We start from the raw sequence: 27,701 nt of genomic DNA, 5'->3' as shown, positions 1-27,701 counted from the left end.
GGGTGGGGATGGAGGGGGCGGGGGGGGGTGGTGGTGGGGGGGGCAGTGGTGGTGGGGCAGGCAGCAAAGGGGGCTAAAAACCAACAAAAAATAATCCTCAGTTTTTCATCTTCTGCTCCATAAAGTTCAGGGGCGTGAACAGGACCCCCGCGTGGGTGACCTGGTGCTTGTGCAGGTTGCCCGACTGCGTGAACGCCTTGCCACACACGTCGCACTTGTACGGCTTCTCGCCCGTGTGGGTCCTTCGGTGGCTGTGCAGGGCGCCCGACTGGGTGAAGGCCTTTCCGCACACGGTGCACTTGTACGGCTTCTCTCCCGCGTGGGTCCTCTGGTGGCTGTGGAGGGCGCCCGACTGGGTGAACGCCTTTCCGCACGCGACGCACTTGTACGGCTTCTCGCCCGTGTGCGTCCTCTGGTGGTTGTTGAGGGCCCCCGAGACGGTGAACGCCTTGCCGCAGACCTCGCACTTGTAGGGCTTCTCGCCCGTGTGCGTCCTCTGGTGGTTGTGCAGGTTGCCCGACTGGGTGAACGCCTTGTCGCAGACGGCGCACACGTACGGTTTCTCGCCCGTGTGTGTCCGCCGGTGGCTGTTGAAGGAGCCCCGGTTGTCCGTGTTGTACACGCACTGGTCGCACTGGTGCATGGCGATTCCTGCTGCTGCTGCTGCTGCTCCTGCTGCTGGTGCATAGACCACCAAAACGACAAAGATCCCCCCCCCCCCCACACCGGCGTGTAGTCTTAACAAACTGTCGGGGCAAGTGCTGTTAGTAGCGAGTTACAGCAGCGCCTATTAAGGTACACGAAGCGGGGGTGGGTGTCCAGCACCACGCCCACCCCTGTCACCTTTGTCTCCCCAGTGGCGATGTTTACACACCGCACCCAAGAAGTCATTTGAGGCCAAGTCGACCTGGGGGGGCCCAGAACTGGTTCGGATAATCGTCACCAGTGTTGGCAGTGAGCGGGAGTCGAACTCGGGTCGCTGGGTTCTTGCGCAGCGCGCTAACCGTTACACAACATTTATAGCAGCCAAACACTCTGAAAGCGTGAGATTGATTCTAAATATGGAGGGATCCGGATTAAAATCCACGCGACCACGGGGAGAGAGAGATGCAAACTCCAAATATACAGCAGGCGTCAGGGTCGGGATCGAACCCACGACCTCCTGCATACCAGGCGAGGTAGTTAACATCTCCTAGCCGCCGTGATGATGATGAGAGAGGGACGCAAACTCCAAATATACAGCAGCAGGCGTCAGGGTCGGGATCGAACCCACGACCTCCTGTAGACCAGGCGAGGTAGTTAACATCTCCTAGCCACCGTGATGATGATGAGAGAGACGCAAACTCCAAATATACAGCTGGCGTCGGGGTCGGGATCGAACCCACGATCTCCTGCATACCAGGCGAGGTAGTTAACATCTCCTAGCCACCGTGATGATGAGAGAGACGCAAACTCCAAATATACAGCAGGCGTCAGGGTCGGGATCGAACCCACGACCTCCTGCATACCAGGCGAGGTAGTTAACATCTCCTAGCCGCCGTGATGATAATGAGAGAGAGACGCAAACTCCAAATATACAGCAGCAGGCGTCAGGTTCGGGATCGAACCCACGACCTCCTGTAGACCAGGCGAGGTAGTTAACATCTCCTAGCCACTGTGATGATGAGAGAGACGCAAACTCCAAATATACAGCAGGCGTCAGGGTCGGGATCGAACCCACGACCTCCTGCATACCAGGCGAGGTAGTTAACATCTCCTAGCCGCCGTGATGATAATGAGAGAGAGACGCAAACTCCAAATATACAGCAGCAGGCGTCAGGTTCGGGATCGAACCCACGACCTCCTGTAGACCAGGCGAGGTAGTTAACATCTCCTAGCCACTGTGATGATGATGAGAGAGAGACGCAGACTCCAAATATACAACAGCAGGCGCCAGGGTCGGGGTCGAACCCACGACCTCCTGCATACCAGGCGAGGTAGTCAACATCTCCTAGCCACCGTGATGATGATGAGAGAGAGAGACACACACTCCAAATATACAGCAGCAGGCGTCAGGGTCGGGATCGAACCCACGACCTCCTGCATACCAGGCGAGGGAGTTAACAACTCCTAGCCACCGTGATGATGAGAGAGGGACGCAAACTCCAAATATACAGCAGCAGGCGTCAGGGTCGGGATCGAACTCACGACCTCCTGTATACCAGGCGAGGTAGTTAACATCTCAGCCACCACGGTGCCCCAACGTTGGCGCAACAATTATTGGAACGTTGGACCAACGCTTGCCCAACCGTGGATTGTGGTTGCAGCCGTTGGCTCAGCGTTGGCATGCGGTTCAGAATCAGCATCGGCATCTCCATTTACCATGGAAGAGGAGGAATCTGATGGGGCTATGAAGATATTTTTTACAGATGTCCAGTCAGTGGGCAGGGGTCAGCAAGTTGGGCACTGAGGTGGCTGGGAGATGTTAACTACCTCGCCTGGTATGCAGGAGGTCGTGGGTTCGATCTGGACCCTAACGATCCCTGCTGCTGTATATTTAGAGTCTGCGTCTCTCTCTCTGTCTCTCCCTCCCTGATGGTCACATGGATTTTTTTCTCCGGGTCCTCCCGTTTTTCCCTGCACATTTAGACTTAACATCACGCGTTTAGAGTATTTGACTGCTGCTATACATTTCCACGTGATGATGATAATGAAAACCAACTTGGTTGAGCGATCATTTGTGATAGCAAGGTCGCTTCTGAAAAAGAGCTACATTGCTCCTTGAACCTCATATGGTGAAATATATTTAGTAAGTAGAGTAGAACCTCGGAGATCGAACGCACCAGAACTCGAACAAATCGGTGTTCAGAACGATATTTCCGAACATTTTTTTGCCCCGGAAAACGAACGAAATTCGGAGGTCGAACGGGGCAATCGCGACTTGAAAGAAGCTTTACGGCTGAGACGCGCATGGCCAGCATGCATGACGCTTGCCCAGACGAAGGGGACTTCCCTTCCAAACAATAACACCACCACCTCCTCCTCCTCACCACCTTCCACACAAGCCATCAACTCTCCTTACTACAGATAAAGTGAAGTTCATTTATTTAATTTATTCCAAAGATTAATTCCATTTATTTATTGTGTTGCTTGTTTTTTTGCATGATTTTATGCATGTAATTACTGTAAACTTCGTGTAAAAAATGCTTTATAATGAGAGGTGTCTTGCGTCTGGAACCAACTAATGTCATTTAAGTTAATTCTTATGGGGGAAATTAATTCGGTGTTCGAACAAATCGGTGTTCGAATGGCCTTCTGGAACGAATTAAGTTCGATCTCCGGGGTACCACTGGATTTAAGTTCAACTAAACTATTTTTGGTAAATTCACGTAGAAGGGAAATAAAATAATAAAAATAAAACATAATAAAATAATTCTCACGTTTCGGCCACAACGCACACAGCCGTCCTCAGGTGAAGACCGTTGCTGTTATATTTTCCAATGCCATGTGCACCTATGACTCCATTCCATGATCGATGGTCACTTCCAACTCTGGCGTTGAAGTCACCAAGTATCAGGAGTTTGTCCGAGCTGGCTGTGACAGCAATAATGACTTCCAGGTCATTATAAAATTGGTTTTGATCTCGTCAGAGTTGGTCATGGTAGGGGCATAGGCACTGATGATGGTGGCTTCCTTTTACCCAATAGGTGGAGCTTTAAGGTCATTAAACGGTCGTTTATCCCCTTGGGTTGGCTTGCCAGTTGGTTGACCAGGTGTTTTTTTTACTGCAAAACCAGCACCAGCATCACGTCTCTCCTCCTGGCCTCGTCCGCTCCAGAACAATTTGTAACCTGCACCCACTTCAGTCACCTGTCCAGTATTGGCCAGTCGGGTCTCACCAAGGGCAGCAACATCTACATTGTATCTGGCCAGCTCTCTGCCCACGAGGGCGGTGCGTCTCTCAGGTCTTTTTGATCCAGATGTGTCCATCAAAGTGCGCACATTCCAGGCGCCAACAGCGAGTGGTGGTATCACTTTGGTCAATTTCATTTTATTTGTTTTTATTTTTCGACCGCAAGTATGGGATCCCGCCATCTGCGGTAGGCTGGCCAGGATGTTTTGCAGCAGGCAATGTTTAGGGTACCTGTTCTAACCCTTTCCTCGCTTCGCTACGGAGGTGAACAGTGTGATCCTGAAGAGGGCTGCTCAGTCACTCAGGGTGCTGCCGGATTTCACTGCTGCTTCGGTCCAGTGAGCAAACGACCAATATCCTGAGCCGCCTGCGTACAGGTTTGCGGCTTACAGCTTCCAGCATATCCGTGCTTGTTGCTTCGTCGCTCACCCATCGCCACAGGACATGGATAATGACGATGGTAACAAGTATAACCCGTAAAAACAAAGTTTTTCACTATAAATCCTTTATATGCGTGGCGGCTAGAGTCCTCCCGTCCTCTGGCTTGAGATGGCTGCCACCTATAGGTCAGATGATGCATTGCACTATTAAGCAATTGGTAATTAAATATAATATTTTTGTCCTAAAAAGTGTAAAATTTTGGAAAAAAAATTTCACGAACATTAATTATCACGCACAACGAGTCTGTGTGGAAAATGTCAGCTCGATTGGATCACGGGAAGTGGGGTAAAAAACGACCCAAAGATTTGCACGGTCATAAGCAAGCAAGCGAACTTAATATAAAGGATTTAAAAAGTGCCATGACTACGCGCAGAGAACTTGCGAGGGTGATTTGAGCAGCGTCAACCTCGCTCTCTCGACCAGCCTCCATCTGTACCCTGTGGCAAGACGTAGTCAAGACGACTGGAGATGGTCCTGGTTGCAGTGGAAGGTCCAAATACTCTTTTTGGTGGAATTTCCTCCACCGGGAGTTCCACACGCCCAGGCTCAGACACGCTGAGTTTTGCGGGTTAGTTAACCACCGCCCGGGGTTCGGCGTTGGCAGCTGCTGACGGCACCGACTCACCAGGGATGTTGAGCCTGGTGTGTTGCAGAGGTCGCAAACGGGTTTTGATTCCTTACCCGTACCCGGCCGCATCAGGGTCGCAAACGGGTACCCGTACGCTACCCGTACCCGTACCCTACTCGAAATGGGTGACAAACGGTTACTCACTGGTGACTCACGGCCTACCCGTACCCGTACCCGGCCGCACCAGGGTCGCAAACGGGTACCCGTACCCGGCCGGGTATGGGTAGCCGAGTATCGGGTAGGGTACGGGTATCGGGTACCCGGTTGCGACCTCTGGTGTGTTGTCATCTGCTGACTGTAGCGACTCACCAGGGATGTTGGGCCTGGTGTGTTGTCATCTGCTGACTGTAGCGACTCACCAGGGATGTTGAGCCTGGTGTGTTGTCAGCTGCTGACTGTAGCGACTCGCCAGGGATGTTGGGCCTGGTGTGTTGTCAGCTGCTGACTGTACCGACTCACCAGGGATGTTGAGCCTGGTGTGTTGTCAGCTGCTGACTGTAGCGACTCACCAGGGATGTTGAGCCTGGTGTGTTGTCAGCTGCTGACTGTACCGACTCACCAGGGATGTTGAGCCTGGTGTGTTGTCAGCTGCTGACTGTAGCGACTCACTAGGGATGTTGAGCCTGGTGTGTTGTCAGCTGCTGACTGTAGCGACTCACCAGGGATGTTGAGCCTGGTGTGTTGTCATCTGCTGACTGTAGCGACTCACCAGGGATGTTGAGCCTGGTGTGTTGTCAGCTGCTGACTGTATCGACTCACCAGGGATGTTGAGCCTGGTGTGTTGTCAGCTGCTGACTGTATCGACTCACCAGGGATGTTGAGCCTGGTGTGTTGTCATCTGCTGACTGTAGCGACTCACCAGGGATGTTGAGCCTGGTGTGTTGTCATCTGCTGACTGTAGCGACTCACCAGGGATGTTGAGCCTGGTGTGTTGTCAGCTGCTGACTGTACCGACTCACCAGGGATGTTGAGCCTGGTGTGTTGTCAGCTGCCGACTGTAGCGACTCACCAGGGATGTTGGGCCTGGTGTGTTGGCAGCTGCTGACTGTACCGACTCACCAGGGATGTTGAGCCTGGTGTGTTGTCAGCTGCCGACTGTAGCGACTCACCAGGGATGTTGAGCCTGGTGTGTTGTCAGCTGCTGACTGTAGCGACTCACCAGGGATGTTGAGCCTGGTGTGTTGTCAGTTGCTGACTGTAGCGACTCACCAGGGATGTTGAGTCTGGTGTGTTGTCAGCTGCTGACTGTAGCGACTCACCAGGGATGTTGAGCCTGGTGTGTTGTCAGCTGCTGACTGTAGCGACTCACCAGGGATGTTGAGTCTGGTGTGTTGTCAGCTGCTGACTGTACCGACTCACCAGGGATGTTGAGCCTGGTGTGTTGTCAGCTGCTGACTGTAGCGACTCACCAGGGATGTTGAGCCTGGTGTGTTGTCATCTGCTGACTGTAGCGACTCACCAGGGATGTTGAGCCTGGTGTGTTGTCATATGCTGACTGTAGCGACTCACCAGGGATGTTGAGCCTGGTGTGTTGTCAGCTGCTGACTGTACCGACTCACCAGGGATGTTGAGCCTGGTGTGTTGTCAGCTGCCGACTGTAGCGACTCACCAGGGATGTTGAGTCTGGTGTGTTGTCAGCTGCCGACTGTAGCGGACTCACCAGGGATGTTGAGGCTGGTGTGTTGTCAACTGCTGACTGTACCGACTCACCAGGGATGTTGAGGCTGGTGTGTTGTCAGCTGCTGACTGTAGCGACTCACCGGGGATGTTGAGCCTGGTGTGTTGTCAGTTGCTGACTGTACCGACTCACCAGGGATGTTGAGCCTGGTGTGTTGTCAGCTGCTGACTGTAGCGACTCACCGGGGATGTTGAGCCTGGTGTGTTGTCAGCTGCCGACTGTAGCGACTCACCAGGGATGTTGAGCCTGGTGTGTTGTCAGCTGCTGACTGTAGCGACTCACCAGGGATGTTGAGCCTGGTGTGTTGTCAGCTGCTGACTGTAGCAACTCACCAGGGATGTTGAGCCTGGTATGTGCCTACGGAAGCAGCTAGGGGCCGGGCAAGATGGAACAAGCCTGAGGCACAACTAGCTGGTCAGACACTACACTATACACTACTATACACTACTATACACTACACTATACACTACACTACTATACACTACACTATACACTACACTCTCTATAGTAATAGAGAGTTAGGGGAAGACAGAGAGAGACGCAGACTCCAAATATACAGCAGCAGCAGCAGGCATCGTCAGGGTCGGGATCGAACCCACGACCTCCTGTAGACCAGGCGAGGTAGTTAACATCTCCTATCCACCGTGATGATGATGAGACGCAGACTCCAAATATACAGCAGCAGGTGTCAGGGTCGGGATCGAACCCACGACCTCCTGTATACCAGGCGAGGGAGTTAACATCTCCTAGCCACCTGTGATAATGAGAGAGACGCAGACTCCACATACACAACAGCAGCAGGCATCATCAGGGTCGGGATCGAACCCACGACCTCCTGTACACCGGGCGAGGTAGTCAACATCTCCTATCCACCGTGATGATGATGATGAGAGAGACGCAGACTCCAAATATACAGCAGCAGGTGTCAGGGTCGGGATTGAACCCACGACCTCCTGTACACCGGGCGAGGTAGTCAACATCTCCTATCCACCGTGATGATGATAATGAGAGAGACGCAGACTCCACATACACAACAGCAGCAGGCATCATCAGGGTCGGGATCGAACCCACGACCTCCTGTACACCGGGCGAGGTAGTTAACATCTCCTATCCACCGTGATGATGATGAGACGCAGACTCCAAATATACAGCAGCAGGTGTCAGGGTCGGGATCGAACCCACGACCTCCTGTATACCAGGCGAGGGAGTTAACATCTCCTAGCCACCTGTGATAATGAGAGAGACGCAGACTCCACATACACAACAGCAGCAGGCATCATCAGGGTCGGGATCGAACCCACGACCTCCTGTACACCGGGCGAGGTAGTCAACATCTCCTATCCACCGTGATGATGATGATGAGAGAGACGCAGACTCCAAATATACAGCAGCAGGTGTCAGGGTCGGGATCGAACCCACGACCTCCTGTACACCGGGCGAGGTAGTCAACATCTCCTATCCACCGTGATGATGATAATGAGAGAGACGCAGACTCCACATACACAACAGCAGCAGGCATCATCAGGGTCGGGATCGAACCCACGACCTCCTGTACACCGGGCGAGGTAGTCAACATCTCCTATCCACCGTGATGATGATGATGAGAGAGACGCAGACTCCAAATATACAGCAGCATATGTCTGGGTCGGGATCGAACCCACAACCTCCTGTATACCAGGCGAGGGAGTTAACATCTCCTAGCCACCCGTCATAATGAGAGAGACGCAGACTCCACATACACAACAGCAGCAGGCATCATCAGGGTCGGGATCGAACCCACAACCTCCTGTATACCAGGCGAGGGAGTTAACATCTCCTAGCCACCGTGATGATAATGAGAGAGACGCAGACTCTACATACACAACAGCAGCAGGCATCATCAGGGTCGGGATCGAACCCACGACCTCCTGTACACCAGGCGAGGTAGTCAACATCTGAGCGGCGTTGATGATACAAACTACGACGATTGGGACTGAAGTCCTTCACTTGGAGCTGGCACGAGATGGGGAATGGGAATGAATGAAGAATCCCATGGCATGAGAATGAAATATGAATAAATGAGGCCCAAGCATTAGATGAATGATTGAGGAGAATGAATGCGAATGGAAAGGCGAGTGAATGAGTGAGGCCCAAGATTGAGAATGAAAGAAGACTGAATGAGAATGAAATAAGAATGAATGAGTGAGGCCCTGGCATGGCAGGGACTTGGTGAGCCTCAATGGGTGTAGGCCTCAGCCTAGAGACGCCTGCGGCTGTCGGGATTCCCGTGTTCTCACCCTGTGTGTGTGTCTCTGTCTGTGTGTGTATGTGTGTCTATGTCTGTGTGTCTGTATCTCTGTGTGTGTGTCTGTGTCTCTGTCTGTCTGTGTCTGTGTGTCTCTGTCTGTGTGTCTCTGTCTGCCTCTGTGTCTCTGTCTGTATGTGTATGTGTGTCTGTGTGTGTGTCTCTGTCTGTATGTGTATGTGTCTGTGTCTCGGTCTGTAGGTGTCTCTGTGTGTCTGTGTGTCTCTGTCTGTGTCTCTGTGTGTGTCTCTGTCTGTGTGTCTGTGTCTCTGTCTGTGTGTGTGTCTATGTGTCTCTGTCTGTGTGTCTCTGTCTGTGTGTGTGTCTCTGTGTGTGTGTCTCTGTCTGTGTGTCTATGTCTCTGTGTCTGTCTATGTGTGTGTCTGTGTGTGTCTCTGTCTGTGTGTGTATGTGTGTCTATGTCTGTGTGTCTGTATCTCTGTGTGTGTGTGTCTGTGTCTCTGTCTGTGTCTGTGTGTCTCTGTCTGTGTGTCTCTGTCTGCCTGTGTGTCTCTGTCTGTGTGTCTATGTCTCTGTGTCTGTCTCTGTGTGTGTCTGTGTGTGTGTCTGTCTCTGTGTGTGTCTGTGTGTGTCCATCTGTCTGTCTGGTGTGTCTATCTGTGTGTATGTCTCTCTATTTGTGTCTGTGTGTCTGTCTGTGTCTCTGTGTCTGTGTGTGTCTCTGTGTGTGTCTCTGTCTCTGTGTGTGTCTGTGTGTGTGTGTGTCTCTGTGTCTCTGTGTGTTTCTGTGTGTCTGTGTCTATGTGTCTGTGCCTGTCTGTGTCTATGTCTCTGTGTGTCTATCTATGTGTCTGTCTGTCTCTGTCTGTGTCTCTCTATCTGTGTTTCTGTCTGTCTGTGTCTCTGTGTGTGTCTGTGTGTTTCTGTGTCTGTGTGTCTCTGTGTGTTTCTGTGTCTCTGTGTGTCTGTGTCTGTCTGTGTGTCTCTGTGTCTGTGTGTCTCTGTCTGTCTCTGTCTGTCTCTGTGTGTCTGTGTCTCTGTGTGTCTCTATGTCTATGTGTCTCTCTGTGTCTGTGTGTCTCTATGTCTCTCTGTCTCTGTGTGCCTCTCTATGTCTCTGTCTGTGTGTCTCTGCGTCTGTGTGTCTGTCTGAGTCTCTGTGTGTCTGTCTGTGTGTGTCTCTGTCTCACCGAATCACCTCTGTCTCGACCTCCCGCTCCGCCTAGGCCGCGTGACGTCACCTCGCAGGGCGGTGTCAGGGCAGAGGGCAATGACGTCATCGAGTACTAGCCCCCCCCGCTCCGTCGAGCGCGATGACGTCAACGCGCAGGGTGAGAAGCAGAAGTTCGTTTACGTCACTGCGTAGAACGGCGGTTATACCGAACGACATGACGTCACCGCGTACGAGCCCCTCCCCTCTGTCGAGCGCGATGGCGTCTCCGCGCAGGGCGTGGTTGGCTGAGTGAGTGGGTTGAGTGGTTGGGTGAGTGGTTGGATGAGTTGTTGATTGAGTGAGCAAGTGGTTGGTTGGGTGAGTGGTTGAATGAGTGATTGGTTCAGTGGGTGGTTGAGTGGTTGGTTGAGTGAGTGGTTGATTGAGTGGGAGGTTGAGTGGGTGGTTGAGTGAGTGGTTGGATGAGTTGTTGATTGAGTGAGCAAGTGGTTGGCTGGGTGAGTGGTTGAATGAGTGATTGGTTCAGTGGGTGGTTGAGTGGGTGGTTGAGTGGTTGGTTGAGTGGTTGGTTGAGTGAGTGGTTGGTTGAGTGGTTGATTAAGTGGTTGGTTGAGTGAGTGGTTGATTGAGTGGTTGGTTGAGTGGTTGATTGAGTGGGTGGTTGATTGGTTGAGTGATTGGGTGGTTGATTGAGTAGGGGGTTAGTTAAGTGGTTGGTTGAGTGAGTGGTTGATTGAATGGTTGAGTGGTTGATTTAGTGAGTGGTTGAGTGAGTGGTTGATTGGTTGAGTGGTTGGTTAGTTAAGTGGATGGTTGAGTGAGTGGTTGGTTGAGTGGATGGTTAAGTGAGTGAGTGATTGGATAAGTTGTTGGTTGCTTGAGTGAGCAAGTGGTTGGTTGGGTGAGTGGTTGAATGAGTGCTTGGTTCAGTGAATGGTTGATTGAGTGGTTGAGTGAGTGGTTGATTGAGTGGGGGGTTGAGTGGGGGGGTTGAGTGAGTGGTTGAGTAAGTGGTTGATTGAGTGGTTGATTGAGTGAATGGTTGAGTGGGAGGTTGAGTGAGTGGTTGATTGAGTGGGGGGGTTAGTTAAGTGTTTGGTTGAGTGAGCGAGTGATTGGTTGGTCGTGCTCCAGCCTGGTCCCTACCACTGATCCACTCAGTGGTTGAGTCACTGCAGTAAAGCCTGGTCCAGGAACTCGTACACAAGAATTTTTGACACCGATCCCTTTGGCTCCCTGCTCCAGCAAACATTCTGCCACCGAATATCTGTGCTCCTTCATTGGAGGAGGAGCAATAGCAGACCTCGACATTGGCGTCTATCTAAAACAGGGGCGGGGAACCTTTTTTCTGCCAAGAACCATTTGGATATCTATAACATCATTCGCGGGCCGTACAAAATTATCAACTTAAAAATTAGCCCTGTTGTTATATTTGGTCAAACATTTAATTAACTCGCCCCTAATGCGATGGTTGGAACCGCTTCTCTTTGGCGAGGCGTGGGGTGATGTTAGCTGGCTATTGATGATGTTGCTGATACTCGCAACTGCTTTTCCAGGTTTGCTCCTAGATTTATTGAATTTCGAGTCCCGCCTGCGGTTGCCTTGGCAGGGCCACACCAAATGATTTCACGGACCTCATACGGCCCGCGGGCCGGACGTTCCCCACCCCTGATCTAAAGTATACATTTTTTTTAATGTACCAGGTAAAGCCCACCACTGAGCGAAATACAGTGCCGAGAGAAAGTTTGTGAACCCCCCAAAGTGAATTATGGAAATTCCATAGTTTTACCACGAGAGCCTTATCGAAAAAAAACCCGGTCTTTTCTTGAATATCCAAAAGGGGTGAAATTAACCAATTTCACGTAATTTGAAACAAAATAACGTATGGATTAAAAAAACGAGCAATTGAGGTTGAAGGTATGTGGAAAAGTAGTTAGTGAACCCCTGGTTTTGTAAGCTAAAATAAGGGAATAATTATAACCAGGTGTTTAAATAATTAGGTAGATCTTCTGAGGTGAGTTTAACACGTACGCTTCCGCGACCAATATATATTTACGCGATATAATTAAAAAAAACTGTATTATGGACTTCAGAGGTGAGTTTGGGAGACCCCCACCCTAAATAGAGGTCAAAAACGTCGTGAGTTTGGTCTTCACCATACAGGTGCGTGCGGAAACAAGTCATACCACGATCAAAACAAATATCTGAGGATCTCATAAAAAGAGTTATTGATGCTCATCAGTCCGTAAAGGGGTCACAAAACAATTTCTAAGGACTTGGGGCTCCACCAATCCACTGTCAGACAGCTGGTCAACAATACCTGGGTCGGAATGCAATCAAAAAACACAACTCTGATAATGTATGCACTGTCCTTGAAATTGATTGGTCCACACCCGAGACAGCTTTTCTTAGAGCCTAGTCTCACATGGTGTTGGACCAGATGACGCCAAAAGGCGCACAACTCAAAGACAATGCACCATCAGAGTATGAGAGCTCGGGGTAAGCATTTAAACCATTGGAACTTCCTTTGCCAGTAGCAAAATATGATAATGATATGCACTGTCCTTGAAATTGATTAGTCCACACCCGAGACAGCTTTTCTTAGAGCCTAGTCTCACATGGTGTTGGACCAGATGACGCCATACATTATCAGAGTTGTGTTTTTTGTTTGCATTCCGACCGCAGGTATTGTGGTCAATGCTAACATGACTCATTGTAAGAAAGGTGTCAGTTTTGTTGCCAGATAAAATGGTAAAAAAATTTTTTTATCATAGTTTGCTACTGGCAAAAGAGGTTCCAATGGAGCTGGTCTACAAATGGAGAAAGTTCAAGACCATCGTCATCTCTACCCAGCAGCGGTCGTTCTACCCAAATATCTCCCAAGAACAAGCCCAAAAATCACCAAGGAGGTCACAAAGAACCTTTGTGAGATCGAACCCACGACCTCCTGCAAAACCACGCGAGGAAATTAACATCTCTCCACCGTGGTGCCCAGGGTGGCGAGATGCTCCTATCATACCTAGGAATAGGACAGAACCAGCTGAAGGGTCGTATCCAAGTTGTTAAACGCGTGTGGATGGCTCTCCAGATTTATCGGTGGTGCCGCTGAAGCGGGGATGAATTAGCCATGGTTGTTCATCGCGCGAGAAGTGTATTGACTGGCTGCGTTGGGTGGAGGAGGGTGCACGACACAACATTTCACTCACGGAATCATTTCCCGCACACCCTCCGATTGGCACCGTTGGCCACGTACGGCACGAAAGATGTTCAACATATGGCACGCACATAACCGGTGCTGGTGGTGGTGGCTGCGAGCAAACACGGACAACAAAGACGCGGGCAGTGTTGTTGACACGGTGTAGTATACGTTGTCGGTTTACATAAAAAGCACGTCAAGGTACAAACTTTCTTTGCGGAATCAACAGACGCCGCCGGTACTTTCGCATCAAAGAGCGCGTCAGCGAAGCGAACCATCTCAATCCAACGATTTTCATCAGCGGGGGTCCAACGACGGCACGTCGTTTCACATCGGTCGTTCGCAGGTGATGCTACCGATTGAGCGGCTGGCTCGGGTCAGCCCGACCATCCGTTCACGCTATCGATGTCCAAGGAACCCGTGACGACTCGGTCTTGAGTGCCGTTGTTCCTTAGCCGCTACCCGGCCCCGGCTCGGCTTCTTGACGCGGCTCAGCCTCAGACTTAAAGCCGCTCCTTGGTTGCTTCGAAGGACGAACGAATGAGTGGCGCGGCCTCGGCCTGGCTCAGGGTTCAGCCACAGCCTGGCCCAGGGCTCAGGTACGCCCTGACTCAGGGCTCAGCCCCTGCCTGACTCAGGGTTCAACTACGGTCTGGCTCAGGGCTCAGGTACGGCCTGACTCAGGGTTCAGCTACGGTCTGACTCAGGGCTCAACCACGGCCTGACTCAGGGTTCAACCACGGCCTGACTCAGGGTTCAACCACGGCCTGACTCAGGGCTCAACCACGGCCTGACTCAGGGTTCAACCACGGCCTGGCTCAGGGTTCAACCACGGCCTGACTCAGGGCTCAGCCACGGTCTGGCTCAGGGCTCAGCCACGGTCTGACTCAGTGCTCAACCACGGCCTGACTCAGGGTTCAACCACGGCCTGACTCAGGGTTCAACCACGGCCTGACTCAGGGTTCACCCACGGCCTGACTCAGGGCTCAACCACGGCCTGACTCAGGGTTCAACCACGGCCTGGCTCACGGTTCAACCACGGCCTGACTCAGGGCTCAGCCACGGTCTGGCTCAGGGCTCAGCCACGGTCTGACTCAGGGCTCAACCACGGCCTGACTCAGGGTTCAACCACGGCCTGACTCAGGGCTCAACCACGGCCTGGCTCAGGGTTCAACCACGGCCTGGCTCAGGGTTCAACCACGGTCTGACTCAGGGTTCAGCCACGGTCTGGCTCAGGGCTCAGCCACGGCCTGACTCAGGGCTCAGCCACGGTCTGGCTCAGGGTTCAGCCACGGTCTGGCTCAGGGCTCAGCCCCTGTCTGACTCAGGGTTCAGCCACCGGCCTGGCTCAGGGCTCTGCCACGGTCTGGCTCAGGGTTCAACCACGGCCTGACTCAGGGTTCAACCACGGCCTGACTCAGGGTTCAACCACGGTCTGGCTCAGGGTTCAGCCACCGGCCTGACTCAGGGTTCAACCACGGTCTGGCTCAGGGTTCAACCACGGTCTGACTCAGGGTTCAGCCACGGTCTGACTCAGGGTTCAACCACGGTCTGACTCAGGGTTCAACCACGGTCTGGCTCAGGGTTCAGCCACGGTCTGGCCCAGGGTTCAACCACGGTCTGACTCAGGGTTCAACCACGGTCTGACTCAGGCTTCAACCACGGCCTGACTCAGGGTTCAACCACGGCCTGACTCAGGGTTCAACCACGGCCTGACTCAGGGTTCAACCACGGTCTGACTCAGGGTTCAGCCACGGTCTGACTCAGGGTTCAACCACGGTCTGACTCAGGGTTCAACCACGGCCTGACTCAGGGTTCGCCCACTGTCTGGCTCAGGGTTCAGCCACGGTCTGGCCCAGGGTTCAGCCACGGTCTAACTCAGGGTTCAACCACGGCCTGACTCAGGGTTCAACCACGGCCTGACTCAGGGTTCAACCACGGTCTGACTCAGGGTTCAGCCACGGTCTGACTCAGGGTTCAACCACGGTCTGACTCAGGGTTCAACCACGGCCTGACTCAGGGTTCAACCACGGCCTGACTCAGGGTTCAACCACGGTCTGGCCCAGGGTTCAACCACGGTCTGACTCAGGGTTCAACCACGGCCTGGCTCAGGGCTCAGGTACAGCCTGACTCAAGGTTCAACCACGGCCTGACTCAGGGTTCAACCACGGTCTGACTCAGGGTTCAACCACGGTCTGACTCAGGGTTCAGCCACAGCCTGACTCAGAGCTCAGCCGCCGGCCTGACTCAGGGTTCAGCCACGGCCTGACTCAGGGTTCAGCCACGGCCTGACTCAGGGCTCAGCCTCTGCCTGACTCAGGGTTCAACCATGGCCTGACTGAGGGCTCAGCCTCTGCCTGACTCAGGGTTCAACCACGGCCTGACTGAGGGCTCAGCCTCTGCCTGACTCAGGGTTCAACCACGGTCTGACTCAGGGTTCAGCCACGGTCTGACTCAGGGTTCAACCACGGTCTGGCTCAGGGTTCAACCACGGCCTGACTCAGGGTTCAACCACGGCCTGACTCAGGGTTCAACCACGGTCTGGCCCAGGGTTCAACCACGGTCTGACTCAGGGTTCAACCACGGCCTGGCCCAGGGCTCAGGTACAGCCTGACTCAAGGTTCAACCACGGCCTGACTCAGGGTTCAACCACGGTCTGACTCAGGGTTCAACCACGGTCTGACTCAGGGTTCAGCCACAGCCTGACTCAGAGCTCAGCCGCCGGCCTGACTCAGGGTTCAGCCACGGCCTGACTCAGGGTTCAGCCACGGCCTGACTCAGGGCTCAGCCTCTGCCTGACTCAGGGTTCAACCACGGCCTGACTCAGGGCTCAGCCTCTGCCTGACTCAGGGTTCAACCACGGCCTGACTCAGGGTTCAGCCTCTGCCTGACTCAGGGTTCAGCCACGGCCTGACTCAGGGTTCAGCTGCTGGCCTGACTCAGGGTTCAACCACGGTCTGACCCAGGGTTCAACCACGGTCTGACTCAGGGCTCAGCCACGGTCTGACTCAAGGCATGTCATGCGCAGACTCAGCACTGCTTTGCTCTTCCACCGTATGCGTATGTACACTATAGCCTGACAGTCTGCAGCTGCGCTGAGGACGAACGCAGCAGCATCTCTTCCGCGACGCTCTTCACCTTTTTTGTTGTAAATTTTCCTAAAATTTTGAAATAAAATTCGCCTTTTGCTACTGATGCACGTGCAGAAGAGTACTTAAGGATTTACGTGACAATAAACGTTTTGTTAGGGATATTTTCATTTATTTTCGTGGTCAATTTTGGTATTTTTACAGTGTGTAATGGGTTTTCAGGGAAGGAACCCCAATGTATAATGTTGTCCCATATGGGAAACAAGGGTTGGACTTACGACGGCTCGACTTATGACTGTCGTGCAGCAACCAATTCGCTGGTAGGTGCGGGGGAGTCCCCCTGTAGTTATTTTTCAGAAGCGACCTGGCTATTACGAATGGGAACTCAACAAAGTCGGCTTATCACGTGGAACTGTATATCAGCGGTCAAATACTGTGATGGCATTACATTGATTCTAAACGTGGAAGGAAAAAGCCCGAGGACCCGGAGAAAAATTCACACGACCAACCACGGAGTGGGAAAGAAACGCAGACTCCAAATATACAGCAGCAGGCATCAGTGTTGTGATCGAACCCACGACCTCCTGTATACCAGGCGAGGAAGATAACATTGATTTGAAGCTTTCGTGACTTCAGGAATCCATACTCTTTGGTTCTTTCGGTAAAGTCACGTGGGTATAAAAAATAAAATAAATGACGACGTTTCGGGCGCAACACAAGCGTCCATCATCAGGTGGGAAAGCGTTGATCTGCTGCCGAGAAGGTTTGAAATGGGAGTAGCTCAAGGATTATAAAGAAGTGGCCGGGGCTAGTGATGTTAACGTGAGAGATTAGCATGTAACTGTAAGATAGAAGGAGAGCGCCCTCCTGGACAAGGCACGGAGTGCACTCTCATACTCACAGGTCCTTCGGATTACACCCGTTGGGTTGCACTCCCTCATTGAGGAGACCGCTCTCTTCTACAGTTGCATGCTAATCTCTCACATTAACATCATGCTAATCTCTCACATTAACGTCATGCTAATCTCTCACATTAACATCATGCTAATCTCTCACATTAACATAATGCTAATCTCTCTCATTAACGTCATGCTAATCTCTCACATTAACATCATGCTAATCTCTCACATTAACGTCATGCTAATCTCTTACATTAACATAATGCTAATCTCTCACATTAACATAATGCTAATCTCTCACATTAACATCATGCTAATCTCTCACATTAACATCATGCTAATCTCTCACATTAACATCATGCTAATCTCTCACATTAACATGCTAATCTCTCACATTAACATACTAATCTTTCACATTAACATCGCCACTTCCGTGCCCTCGTCGAGGAGGCCACTCTCCTCCTAGCATACAGTTACACGCTAATCTCTCACATTAACATCACTCGCCCCGGCCACTTCTTTATAACCCTTGACCTACTCCCATTTCAAACCTTTTAAAAAAAAATCTGCTTCAGCAGCAGACCATGATTTCCCACCTGATGATGGACGCTTGTGTTGCGCCCGAAACGTCGTGATTTCTTTTCTTTTTAATACCTACGCGACTTTACCGAAAGAACCAAAGAGTATGAAGATGACATTCTCCAAGGCCGCCGTGGGAGCGCAACGCGGCGCTACGCGTTATTAATTCTGAGCTCAAGAGTGAAAAAGTCGGGGTTGAAGAGATAAGAGTGTTAAGAATGTGTTGGCGTCTCTCCGGTCGCTGCTGCACTTCAGAAAGAAAGCGCTCTCGAAATGAACGGTTGCCATAATGCCACCGCCCGCCCGCTCACACGGCAATCGTCCCCCGGTTCGGGGTGGTGAGGGGTGTTGGGGGGGTGCGGTCGGGACCGACCGGGCTTAGCTGATGAAACGGGAATGAAGTCCGCAGGCCTCCACGAGTGACTTGCTGGGGTAGAGGGGCCTCACTCGTAGCCCTGACAGCGGTTTAGCACGGCGCCTCCCGCCGTTGTTGCCTGCGTGAGGCCCCAATCCGGCTTGTTTTGTATCTCCAATGAAAGTTTTTTTTTAACAATTTTTTTTAAACCAGCTGTAAGGCCCCACTACTGAGCTATGCAGTAGCTCTCTCTTTCAGAAGTGACCCTGGCTATCACAAATGATAGCTCAACGAGGTGGCGGCTGGCTTATCATCCATCATCGCGTGTAAATTTACATTGGCAGCCAAATACTCTCGAAAAGCGTGACGTCGATTCCCTAAATGTGAAGGGGAAAACCTGGAGGACCAGGAGGAAATCCACGTGGCCACGGGGAGATAAAACATGCAAACTCCAGATATACAAAAGCCATCGTCAGGGTTGGGATTGAACCCACGGCCTCCTGCGTACCAGGCGATGGAGCTAACATCTCCTAGCCACAAAGACAAAGATCCCCCGTGTAGCCTTAACAGACTGTTGGGGAAACTGCTGTTAGCGAGCACCTTTGAAGGTCAGCACGGCACATGAGGGGGTGGATGGCCAACACCACGCCCGGCCGCCTTTGTCTCCCTCGTGGCGATGTTTATACACCCACCAGGTACTCATTTGAGGCCCAGTCGACCTAGGGGAGGAGGCCCAGGACCGGCGGCGGCAATTGAAATCGGGTTGGCCAGGTTCATAGCGCAGCGCGCTAACTGCAATTACAACAGAATAACCGCCATTCGCCACTAAGTGGCGGTGACGTCACCACGACGCTTGTGCCAGGCCATGTGCCCCTTGAGGCCACGTGAAGTGTCGAACGCCCGCTGGCAGGAGGTCACGGGGCAGACCCAGGTGCCACGGGTCGACTGACTGAGATGACCGAGATGACTGAACCGCTATTAAACAACTAGGGTCACACACACGTGCGTAGAAACAAACTAACAAACAAACCTCCCCCTCCAACTCGCTCCACTGCTGCCACTCCCCCCGCCCCGCCCAACTATGAAACCACCGCCCGCCGTGTCCATCGAAAACCGGCAGCCTCTCCTTCACGATGACGTCGACGCCGCTACCGGCCAGGAGAAAAAAAAAAAAATCCCCCGGCGGGTCGATTGGGGCGGCCCTAATGCTTGTGCTCCAACTGCGTCACGGCCTTGCCGCAGACATTGCACCGGTACGGCTTCTCGGCCACGTGGACCCTTCGGTGGCTGCGCAGGGCGCCAGACTGGGTGAATGCCTTGCCACACAGCGCGCACTTGTAGGGCTTCTCGCCCGTGTGGGTCCTCTGGTGGCTGTGGAGGGCGCCCGACTGGGTGAACGCCTTTCCGCACGCGACGCACTTGTACGGCTTCTCGCCCGTGTGCGTCCTCTGGTGGTTGTTGAGGGCCCCCGAGACCGCGAACGCCTTGCCGCAGACCTCGCACTTGTAGGGCTTCTCGCCCGTGTGGGTCCTCTGGTGGTTGTGCAGGTTGCCCGACTGAGTGAAGGCCTTGCCGCACGCGACGCACACGTACGGCTTCTCGCCCGTGTGGATGCGCCGGTGGCTGTTGAGGCGGCTGCGCTTGTCCGTGCTGTAGGCGCACTGGTCGCAGCTCAGCAACGGCCTCGCTGGCGCGGGGGTGGCGGTCGGGGTGGCCGTGGGCGTGGGCCCGTGCTGCTTGGCGTGGAGCTGCAGGGCCAGGGGGCTCGTCAGATGCAGGCCGCACACGGGGCAAGAGACGGGCCGTCCCGTTTCCTCCGCGGCCTCTTCCTCCTCCGCCGTCGTCAACGATTCCATCATCATCCTCCCCCCCCCCACCACCCTACAGTCTCGGCACAGCTGGCGACAGGAGAGAATAGAGTGGTGAGGCTATTTTTGTTTTGTTTTAAGCAATTTTATCCGGGTCTTCTGAGCTCGATGGAATGCTGTTATTGCTAAATAGTAGTTTTTGAGTTGTACGCCTTTTGGCGTCATCTGGTCCAACACCAATGGAGACTAGGCTCTAAGAAAAGCTGTCTCGGGTGTGGACCAATCAACTTCAAGGACAGTGCATATCATTACCATTATCAGAGTTGTTTCTTTTTGTTTGCATTTTGACTGCTTGTGTTGTGGTTATTGCAAACATGATGCCTTGTATAAAGGTGTCAGTTTTGTACCAGTTTAAAGGGTAAAAACCTACTACTATAGTAGCCGAAGGTTGGGGGAGATAAGAATGAATGACGCCACCCTGATGCTGCTCTATTTAAGACTGGGAGCAACAGGAGAGCTTCACCATTATTGCCCGATGAAGCTGATTGTAATTACCAGCGAAACGTCGTACTACTCAAATTTTAAAATGCTGTTGATTCTCTCTTCAACACACCGGTGGGCTAAAGAAGTGAATTATTTTGTCCTTTGAAAAACGTGACACATTTTTTACTGTTTGGCCGTGTCGGATGGTGGAGGGTTACGACACATTTATAAATAACGCGATGTGACCCAAAAACCTATATTATGAATCATATTGGTCACGAACGCCTACGTGTTAAATTGACAAAATTAACGGTTAAACTAATGATGCAAATTTGTGTTCTGAAGGTAAAGATGACAAAGAAGGCTTTTGCTGTGTCTGGTGTAGGCCAGTCAGTTTCAAAGACAATGCGTGTAACATCATTATTATTATCAGGGAATGTTTGTTTGTATGTTCACCACGAGTACTGTGCGTGGCTAATGCAGTACAGTGGTACCCCGGAGATCGAACTTAATTCGTTCCAGAAGGCCATTCGAACACCGATTTGTTCGAACACCGAATTCATTTTCCCCATAAGAATTCACGTAAATGACATTAGTTGGTTCCAGACGCAAGACACCTCTCATTATAAAGCATTTTTTACACGAAGTTTACAGTAATTACATGAATAAAATTATACAAAAAAAAACAAGAAACTTGCGTATGGATGAACACCAAAAAACACTAAAATAAAGGAAATTACTGAAAAAAAGTTAAGGGACGATGTTTTGCGGGTAACTGCACTGGGTGAGAACTACGCATTAACCGAGCCTCTCACACCGTAAAACCTTCGTCTGGGCAAGCATCATGCACGCTGGCCATGCGCGTCTCAGCCGTACAGATTATTTCAAGTCGCGATTGCCCCGTTCGACCTCCGAATTTCGTTTGGTTTCCGGGGCAAAGAAATGTTCGGAAATATCGTTCTGAACACCGATTTGTTCGAGTTCTGGTGCGTTTGATCGCCGAGGTTCAACTGTACTTGCAACAGATTCCGTCTACTTGGTGTTTAAACATCTCAACACCCTCCTGTTTTATTGCCGGAAAGGGTAAAAACCATTCTCTGATACTGGCAAACAAAAGTATCCCATGATATCGCTGCCGCTCACCCCGAGCTGCAAATGCTGACGCGTGCATTGCCCCTGTACTCCTTGCCTTGGGGCGTTGGTCTCTGGTCTGACACTGGTAGTGAGACGAGGCCATAAAGAAGGTTGCTGTCCCTGGTGGAGTTTCAAAGACAATGCGTGTAATAACACATTGTCCTGCGGAGGGAGCTGGTAGGAACGTTGGGTTGCTCGGTCAATGGCCTGCAGGGTCAACGGCGGCGTGGTGTATTCCGCAAATATGGCCTACTGTGAGGGCGGGCACAAGCCGGCGTGAGTAGGTTAAACGTTGAGTTTTATAAGGGCACCACGGGGTGACCAGCCCCTCCCCACCCAGCCCCACCCTCCCCACCAGCCCCACCCCACCCAGCCCCTCCACCCCCTCAGCCCCACCCTCCCCACCTAGCCCCTCACCACCCTCCCCTCCCAGCCCCTCCCTCCCCACCCAGCCCTTCCCCACCCTCCCACTCCCCACCCAGCCCCTCCCCACCCAGCCCCACCCTCCCCACCCAGCCCCTCCCCACCCAACCCCACCCTCCCCTCCCCACCCAGCCCCACCCTCCCCACCCAGCCCCTCCCTGCACGACGGACACAATAATCCCCTGTGGGCTGGTGTAACCAGGAGGTTCCTACCAGTACCAGAGCATGTTCGATTGCATGTTCACCACAAGAAGTCATGTGCGTGGTTAATGCAGTAACTTGATTCTTGCAAAACGTTTCCATTTGGTCTTCGGTTCTTTCGGTAAAGTGGCGTTGTGTTGTATTGCGTTACATTTCCAAGTTTATGTTTGTTTTCTGATTCATTTGTGCCTGGTGGTGGTTGCTTGTGTTGCGGATCGAGACGTCGTATTCTATAACACTGGTCAACAAAAAAAAAATTTCTGGCCTGGACTTTTGCAGCTGTTTTAGACTAATTTCAGGGTGCTGATTCCAAATCTGATCTCAGATTTGCTCTATCACATCTCATGCTATCGGCATACCCCATTTTCATTGATTTTACCCGAAATTAACTCTGTCACTTATGATTGCAAGTTGTTGCGAGTCAGTGACTGCTTTAGTGTTAAAATATGGTGCTGTATTTTTTAGGATAGTGTGTGTTTATAATATCATTTTTTGTAGATATCCACATTTATTTCATATTTTTCTTCTGCAGTTTTTATTGAAAATGCAATATTTGACGTCTCAAAAACCTGATGTGATGCCAGATTTAGAATCAGCACCCCAAAATTACCTTACAACCGTTGGAATACCTTATGCCAGAAAAAGTGTTGACCAGTGATATTATTAAATTTCTTTCAACGCGACTTTACCTAAAGAGCCAAAGAGTAATTCCTGCAGTCACGAAAGCTTCGAATCTCGTCTATATATTTGGTGTTTGAACATCTCCTGTTTTACTGCCAGAAAGAGTGAAACCTTTGGAACCTCATTTGGCAGTAAAAAATATGAAAAAAAAAATTTACCCTTCTATCTGGCAACAAAACTGACACCTTTTTTTTACAAGGAGTCATGTTTGCATAGACCACAATACCTGCAGTCATAATGCAAAAAAAAACACAACTCTGATAATGTATGCACTGTCCTTGAAGTTGATTGATCCACACCCGAGATTATGACTGCAGGTATTGTGGTCTATGCAAACATGACTCCTTGTAAAAAAACGTGTCAGTTTTGTTGCCAGATAGAAGGGTAAAAAAACTATTATCAGAGTGAAACCTGTTCTTTTTCCCGCTGGTTCTCCACAGGAGTCAAGTCCGGCTGGGGCTAAATCTGCGATTAATATTCGAAAAGATATCTAGTTTTGGCCGAAATCGAACATCGCGTTGTTGCTGGGAGCTGTGGGTTGAACGAGATGATCAGAGGGATGAGGATTGGCCGCTGTTGGCGCTACGACTCGTACCGTGATTTATTTGGTGACGGGCCGTGGTAGGATCTCATAGGCAAAATAACAGCATCCTGGATTCATATGGGGGGAGAACAGCGCATGGGGGCCAGTGCTGTCCCTGTGGGCTCCAGTGGTGGCCAAATCGTGGCCCAGTTGTGGCCCAGTCGTGGCCCAGTTGTGGCCTTGTGGTGGCCTAATCGTGGCCCAGTGGTAGCCTAATCGTGGCTCAGTCGTGGCCCAGTTGTGGCCCAGTCGTGGCCCAGTCGTGGCCCAGTCGTGGCCCAGTCGTGGCCCAGTTGTGGCCCAGTCGTGGCCCAGTCGTGGCCCAGTTGTGGCCCAGTTGTGGCCTTGTGGTGGCCCAGCATTGGACGGCCGTGTGCGGAGAGTTACAGCGATTCCGATTTGGCAGCCCGTGGGTGTGTTTACACGGATAGCCCCGGTGATGGTAGGGGTGGTGGTAGGGTCTCTCTGTGAGTGTCTCTGTCTGTCTCTCTGTCTGTGTCTCTGTGTGAGTGTCTCTCTGTGTCTCTGTCTGTCTCTCTGTGTATCTCTCTGTCTCTCTGTGTATCTCTCTGTCTGTGTGTCTCTGTGTGTGTCTCTGTGTGTGTCTCTGTCTGTGTGTCTCTGTGTGTGTCTCTGTCTCTCACCTTCTGCTGCTGTCTTCCCTCCGTCTCCCTCTCGTTTGCCAGGGCCCCGTGACGTCAACAGTGCGATGACGTCATCGCCACCCATGACGTCACGCGCGCCAACGTCGAGATGACGTCACACGACATGTTTGTGGCGGCCGACGTCCGCCCCCTCCACACCCCCCTCCACTCCTCCCCCCTCTACCCCCACCTCTACCCCCACCTCCACTCCTCCACTCCCCCTCTACCCCCCCTCCACTACCAACTCCACTCCCCCCACCACTCCCCCCTCCACTCCCCCCACCACCCCCCCCACCACTCCCCCCCACCACTCCCCCCTCCACCCCCCCTCTACCCCCACCTCCACTCTCCCCCCTCCACCCCCCCTCCACTGACCCCTCTACCCCCCCCCTCCACTCCCTCCTCCACCCCCCCCTCTACCCCCACCTCTACCCCCACCTCCACACCCCCCTCCACTCCCCCTCTACCCCCCCCCCTCTACCCCCACCTCCACTCTCCCCCCTCCACCCCCCCCCTCCACTCCCCCCTCAACCCCCCCTCCACTCCCCCCTCCACACCCCCCTCCACTCCCCCCTCTACCCCCAACTCCACTCCCCCCTCCACCCCCCCTCCACCCCCCCCCCTCCACCCCCCCCTCAACCCCCCCTCCACCCCCCCCCTCCACTCCCCCCTCCACTCCCCCCTCTACCCCCACCTCCACTCCCTCCTCCACCCCCCCTCAACCCCCCCTCCACCCCCCCCCCTCCACCCCCCCCTCAACCCCCCCTCCACCCCCTCCCTCCACTCCCCCCTCCACTCCCCCCCTCTACCCCCACCTCCACTTCCCCCCCTCCACACCCGCTCCACCCCCCTCCACTCCTCCACTACCAACTCCACTCCCCCCTCTACCCCACCCCCCCCTCCACTGACCCCTCTACCCCCCTCCACTCCCCCCTCCACCCTCCCCCTCCACTTCCCCCTCCACTCCCCCCCTCCACCCCCCTCTACCCCCACCTCCACTCTCCCCTCTACCCCCAAGTTCACTCCCCCCTCCACACCCCCCCCCCAACACTCCCCCCACCACCCCTCCCCCACCACTCCCCCCTCCACTCCCCCCCTCCACCCCCCCCCTCCACCCTCCCCCTCCACTTCCCCCTCCACCCCCACCACTCCCCCCACCACTACCAACTCCACTCCCCCCCTCCACCCCCCCCCTCCACTGACCCCTCTACCCCCCTCCACTCCCCCCCTCCACCCCCCCCCCTCCACCCTCCCCCTCCACTTCCCCCTCCACTCCCCCCCTCCACCCCCCCTCCACCCCCTCCACCCCCTCCACTCCCCCCACTCCCCCCCGCCCCCTCTGAGGGACATCGCTAAATCGCTGCCTCACCGCCGCACGGGGTTAGGGGCCGTCCATAAATGACGTCACGCGATTTTGGACGATTTTTGACCCCCCCCCACGCCGTCACTAAAAGTCAGACCCCCTCCCCCCCTCAAATGACGTCACAAAGCTCTGCCCCCCCCCCCCCCCCCAAAAAAAACATGCTTCAAATCGCTTTAAACTATTGTCATTGTAGTGCGTATTTAATGTGGCGCTGTACTCTGATGTTGTAGGAGAAAACATTTATCATAAAGTCTATTTAATAAAATTTCGATTTAAAGCTTTCGTGACTGCAGGGATTCATCTTCTTGGTTCTTTCGGTAAAGTCACGTAGAAGGGAAATAATAAAATAATAAAAATAAAACATAATAAAATAATTCTCACGACGTTTCGGCCACAACGCAAGCAGCCGTCCTCAGGTGAAGACCAGGTCTGTCGGGGAGACAGTGTCTGAATGAAACACCACCACGCTTGGAGCGTATATTTAAGCTGGGTTGGAAGGGGGTAAGGGCGCCTTGACAAAAGAATTTGAATATCAAGAGGAATTTAGCATATTTATGGGAAATGCAGGTATGTGATTAGCACTACTTGTGAAATGCATAAGAGGTGGGCGGGGGGTTTTAAAGTCTATTTAATTAATTAGGTAGATCGTGTTGTCTACAGCAGAACCTCGGAAATCGAACGCACCAGAAATCGAACAAATCGGTGTTCGAACGATATTTTCCAACATTTTTTTGCCCCGAACGAAATTCGGTGGTCGAACGGGAAATCGCGAGTTGAAAGAAGCCGGCGTGAGAAGGTTAAACGTTGCGTTTTATAAGGGCACCACGGGGTGACCAGCCCCTCCCCACCCAGCCCCACCCTCCCCACCCAGCCCCACCCTCACCACCCAGCCCCTCCCCACCCAGCCCCACCCCCCACCCAGCCCCACCCTCCCACCCAGCCCCACCCTCCCCACCCAGCCCCTCCCCACCCAGCCCTTCCCCACCCTCCCCGCCCAGCCCCTCCCCACCCAGCCCCAGCCTCCCCACCCAGCCCCTCCCCTCCCCACCCAGCCCCTCCCTGCACGACGGACGGACACAATAATCCCCTGTGGGCTGGCGTAACCAGGTGGTTCCTACCAGTATAAGCCACTAACTGAGCAATGTCGCTCAACCACGTGGCTTATCATCATCAGCATGATCACGTGGAAGTTTATACTGGTAGGAACGAAGTGGACCAGACCACCAATAGATTAATGTGTCCGTCCGTCCGTCCGCGTCCGTCCGTCCGTCCGCGTTTGTCCATCCGTCCGTCCGCGTCCGTCCGTCCGTCCGTGTATCAACATCGCCCCCTACTGCAAACACTTGGCATGACCCTGTCCGACAAGATGGCCGCCCGCTCCCCCTGCGATCTGTGAATTAAACAAGATGGCCGTCGCTTCCGGCGCATCACGGCAAAACTTTAAACATCGCTTCAAAATTACTTTACTGAAACGCAGCACGTTTATTTAAAAAAATACTTTACTGAAACGCAGCACGTTTTTTTTAACACAGAGACAAGAAACATTTATTAACACAGAGACGAGATACATTTAATCGCCTTATTTGTGCACGAAAAGCACGGCGCGAGGCCTAGTGCGGCAGGCTTCGCGAGGCCTAGTGCAGAAGGTGGTGGTGGGGGGTGGTGGGGTGGTGGGGTGGTGGTGGTGGGGGGAGGTGGGGTGGTGGTGGTGGGGGGTGGTGGTGGGGGGTGGGAGGGGTGGTGTTGAGGGTGGTGTTGGGGGGTCTTTAAATCTCACAGCGTTTCTTATCAAAACAAACACTTTTAATTAACGTTACACTAGAATACAGTAATTTTTTCTTTAACTCCTCTATACCCGGTCGATATCCCTGTACCGGTACTAAGTATTATTCCGACCAACCCACCCCGCAGGGTCCTGTTAGCAGCAGGCAAATACTCTAAACGCGTGGTGATGTCAATTCTAAATGTGGAGGGAAAACCTGGAGAACCCGGAGAAAAATCCACACGATCAGTGGGAAGGAGAGAGACAGAAAGAGGCAGACTTCAAATATACAGCAGCAGCATCGTCAGGATCAGGATCGAACCCACGACCTCCTGTAGACCAGGCGAGGTAGTCAACATCTCCTAGCCACCGTGATGATGGTGATGATGATGAGAGAGACACGCAAACTCCAAATATACAGCAGCAGCAGGCATCGTCAGGAT

At 52.8% G+C, this 27,701-nt stretch overlaps 1 protein-coding gene across 1 annotated transcript; it reads right to left on the bottom strand.

Annotated features, from left to right (window-relative positions):
* LOC144948290 (uncharacterized) lies at positions 1–24,176 on the bottom strand. The gene is made up of 3 exons (XM_078877721.1): positions 24,134–24,176; positions 19,395–20,074; positions 1–602 (listed from the first exon to the last, which is right to left on the bottom strand). The coding sequence occupies exons 2-3, from the start codon at positions 20,036–20,038 to the stop codon at positions 98–100; spliced, it is 1,149 nt and encodes a 382-aa protein (XP_078733847.1). The 5' UTR covers positions 20,039–20,074; positions 24,134–24,176; the 3' UTR covers positions 1–97.
* Positions 24,177–27,701: the final 3,525 nt, after the last annotated feature.

Source organism: Lampetra fluviatilis, chromosome 48, assembly GCF_964198595.1.
Source record: "Lampetra fluviatilis chromosome 48, kcLamFluv1.1, whole genome shotgun sequence".
In the NCBI taxonomy this organism is placed as follows: Eukaryota; Metazoa; Chordata; class Hyperoartia; order Petromyzontiformes; family Petromyzontidae; genus Lampetra; species Lampetra fluviatilis.
Note: the sequence above shows the minus strand (reverse complement) of the source record. Positions and strands in the feature narration are given on the sequence as shown.

What these genes read in the sequence shown, in the direction of transcription:
- LOC144948290 (XM_078877721.1), bottom strand. Translation starts at nt 20,038, where the DNA reads ATGATGATGGAATCGTTGACGACGGCGGAGGAGGAAGAGGCCGCGGAG. An exon ending in GGCAAGGCCGTGACGCAGTT is followed by an intron (nt 603 to 19,394) that starts GGAGCACAAGCA and finishes CACGGACAACCG; the next exon opens with GGGCTCCTTCAACAGCCACC.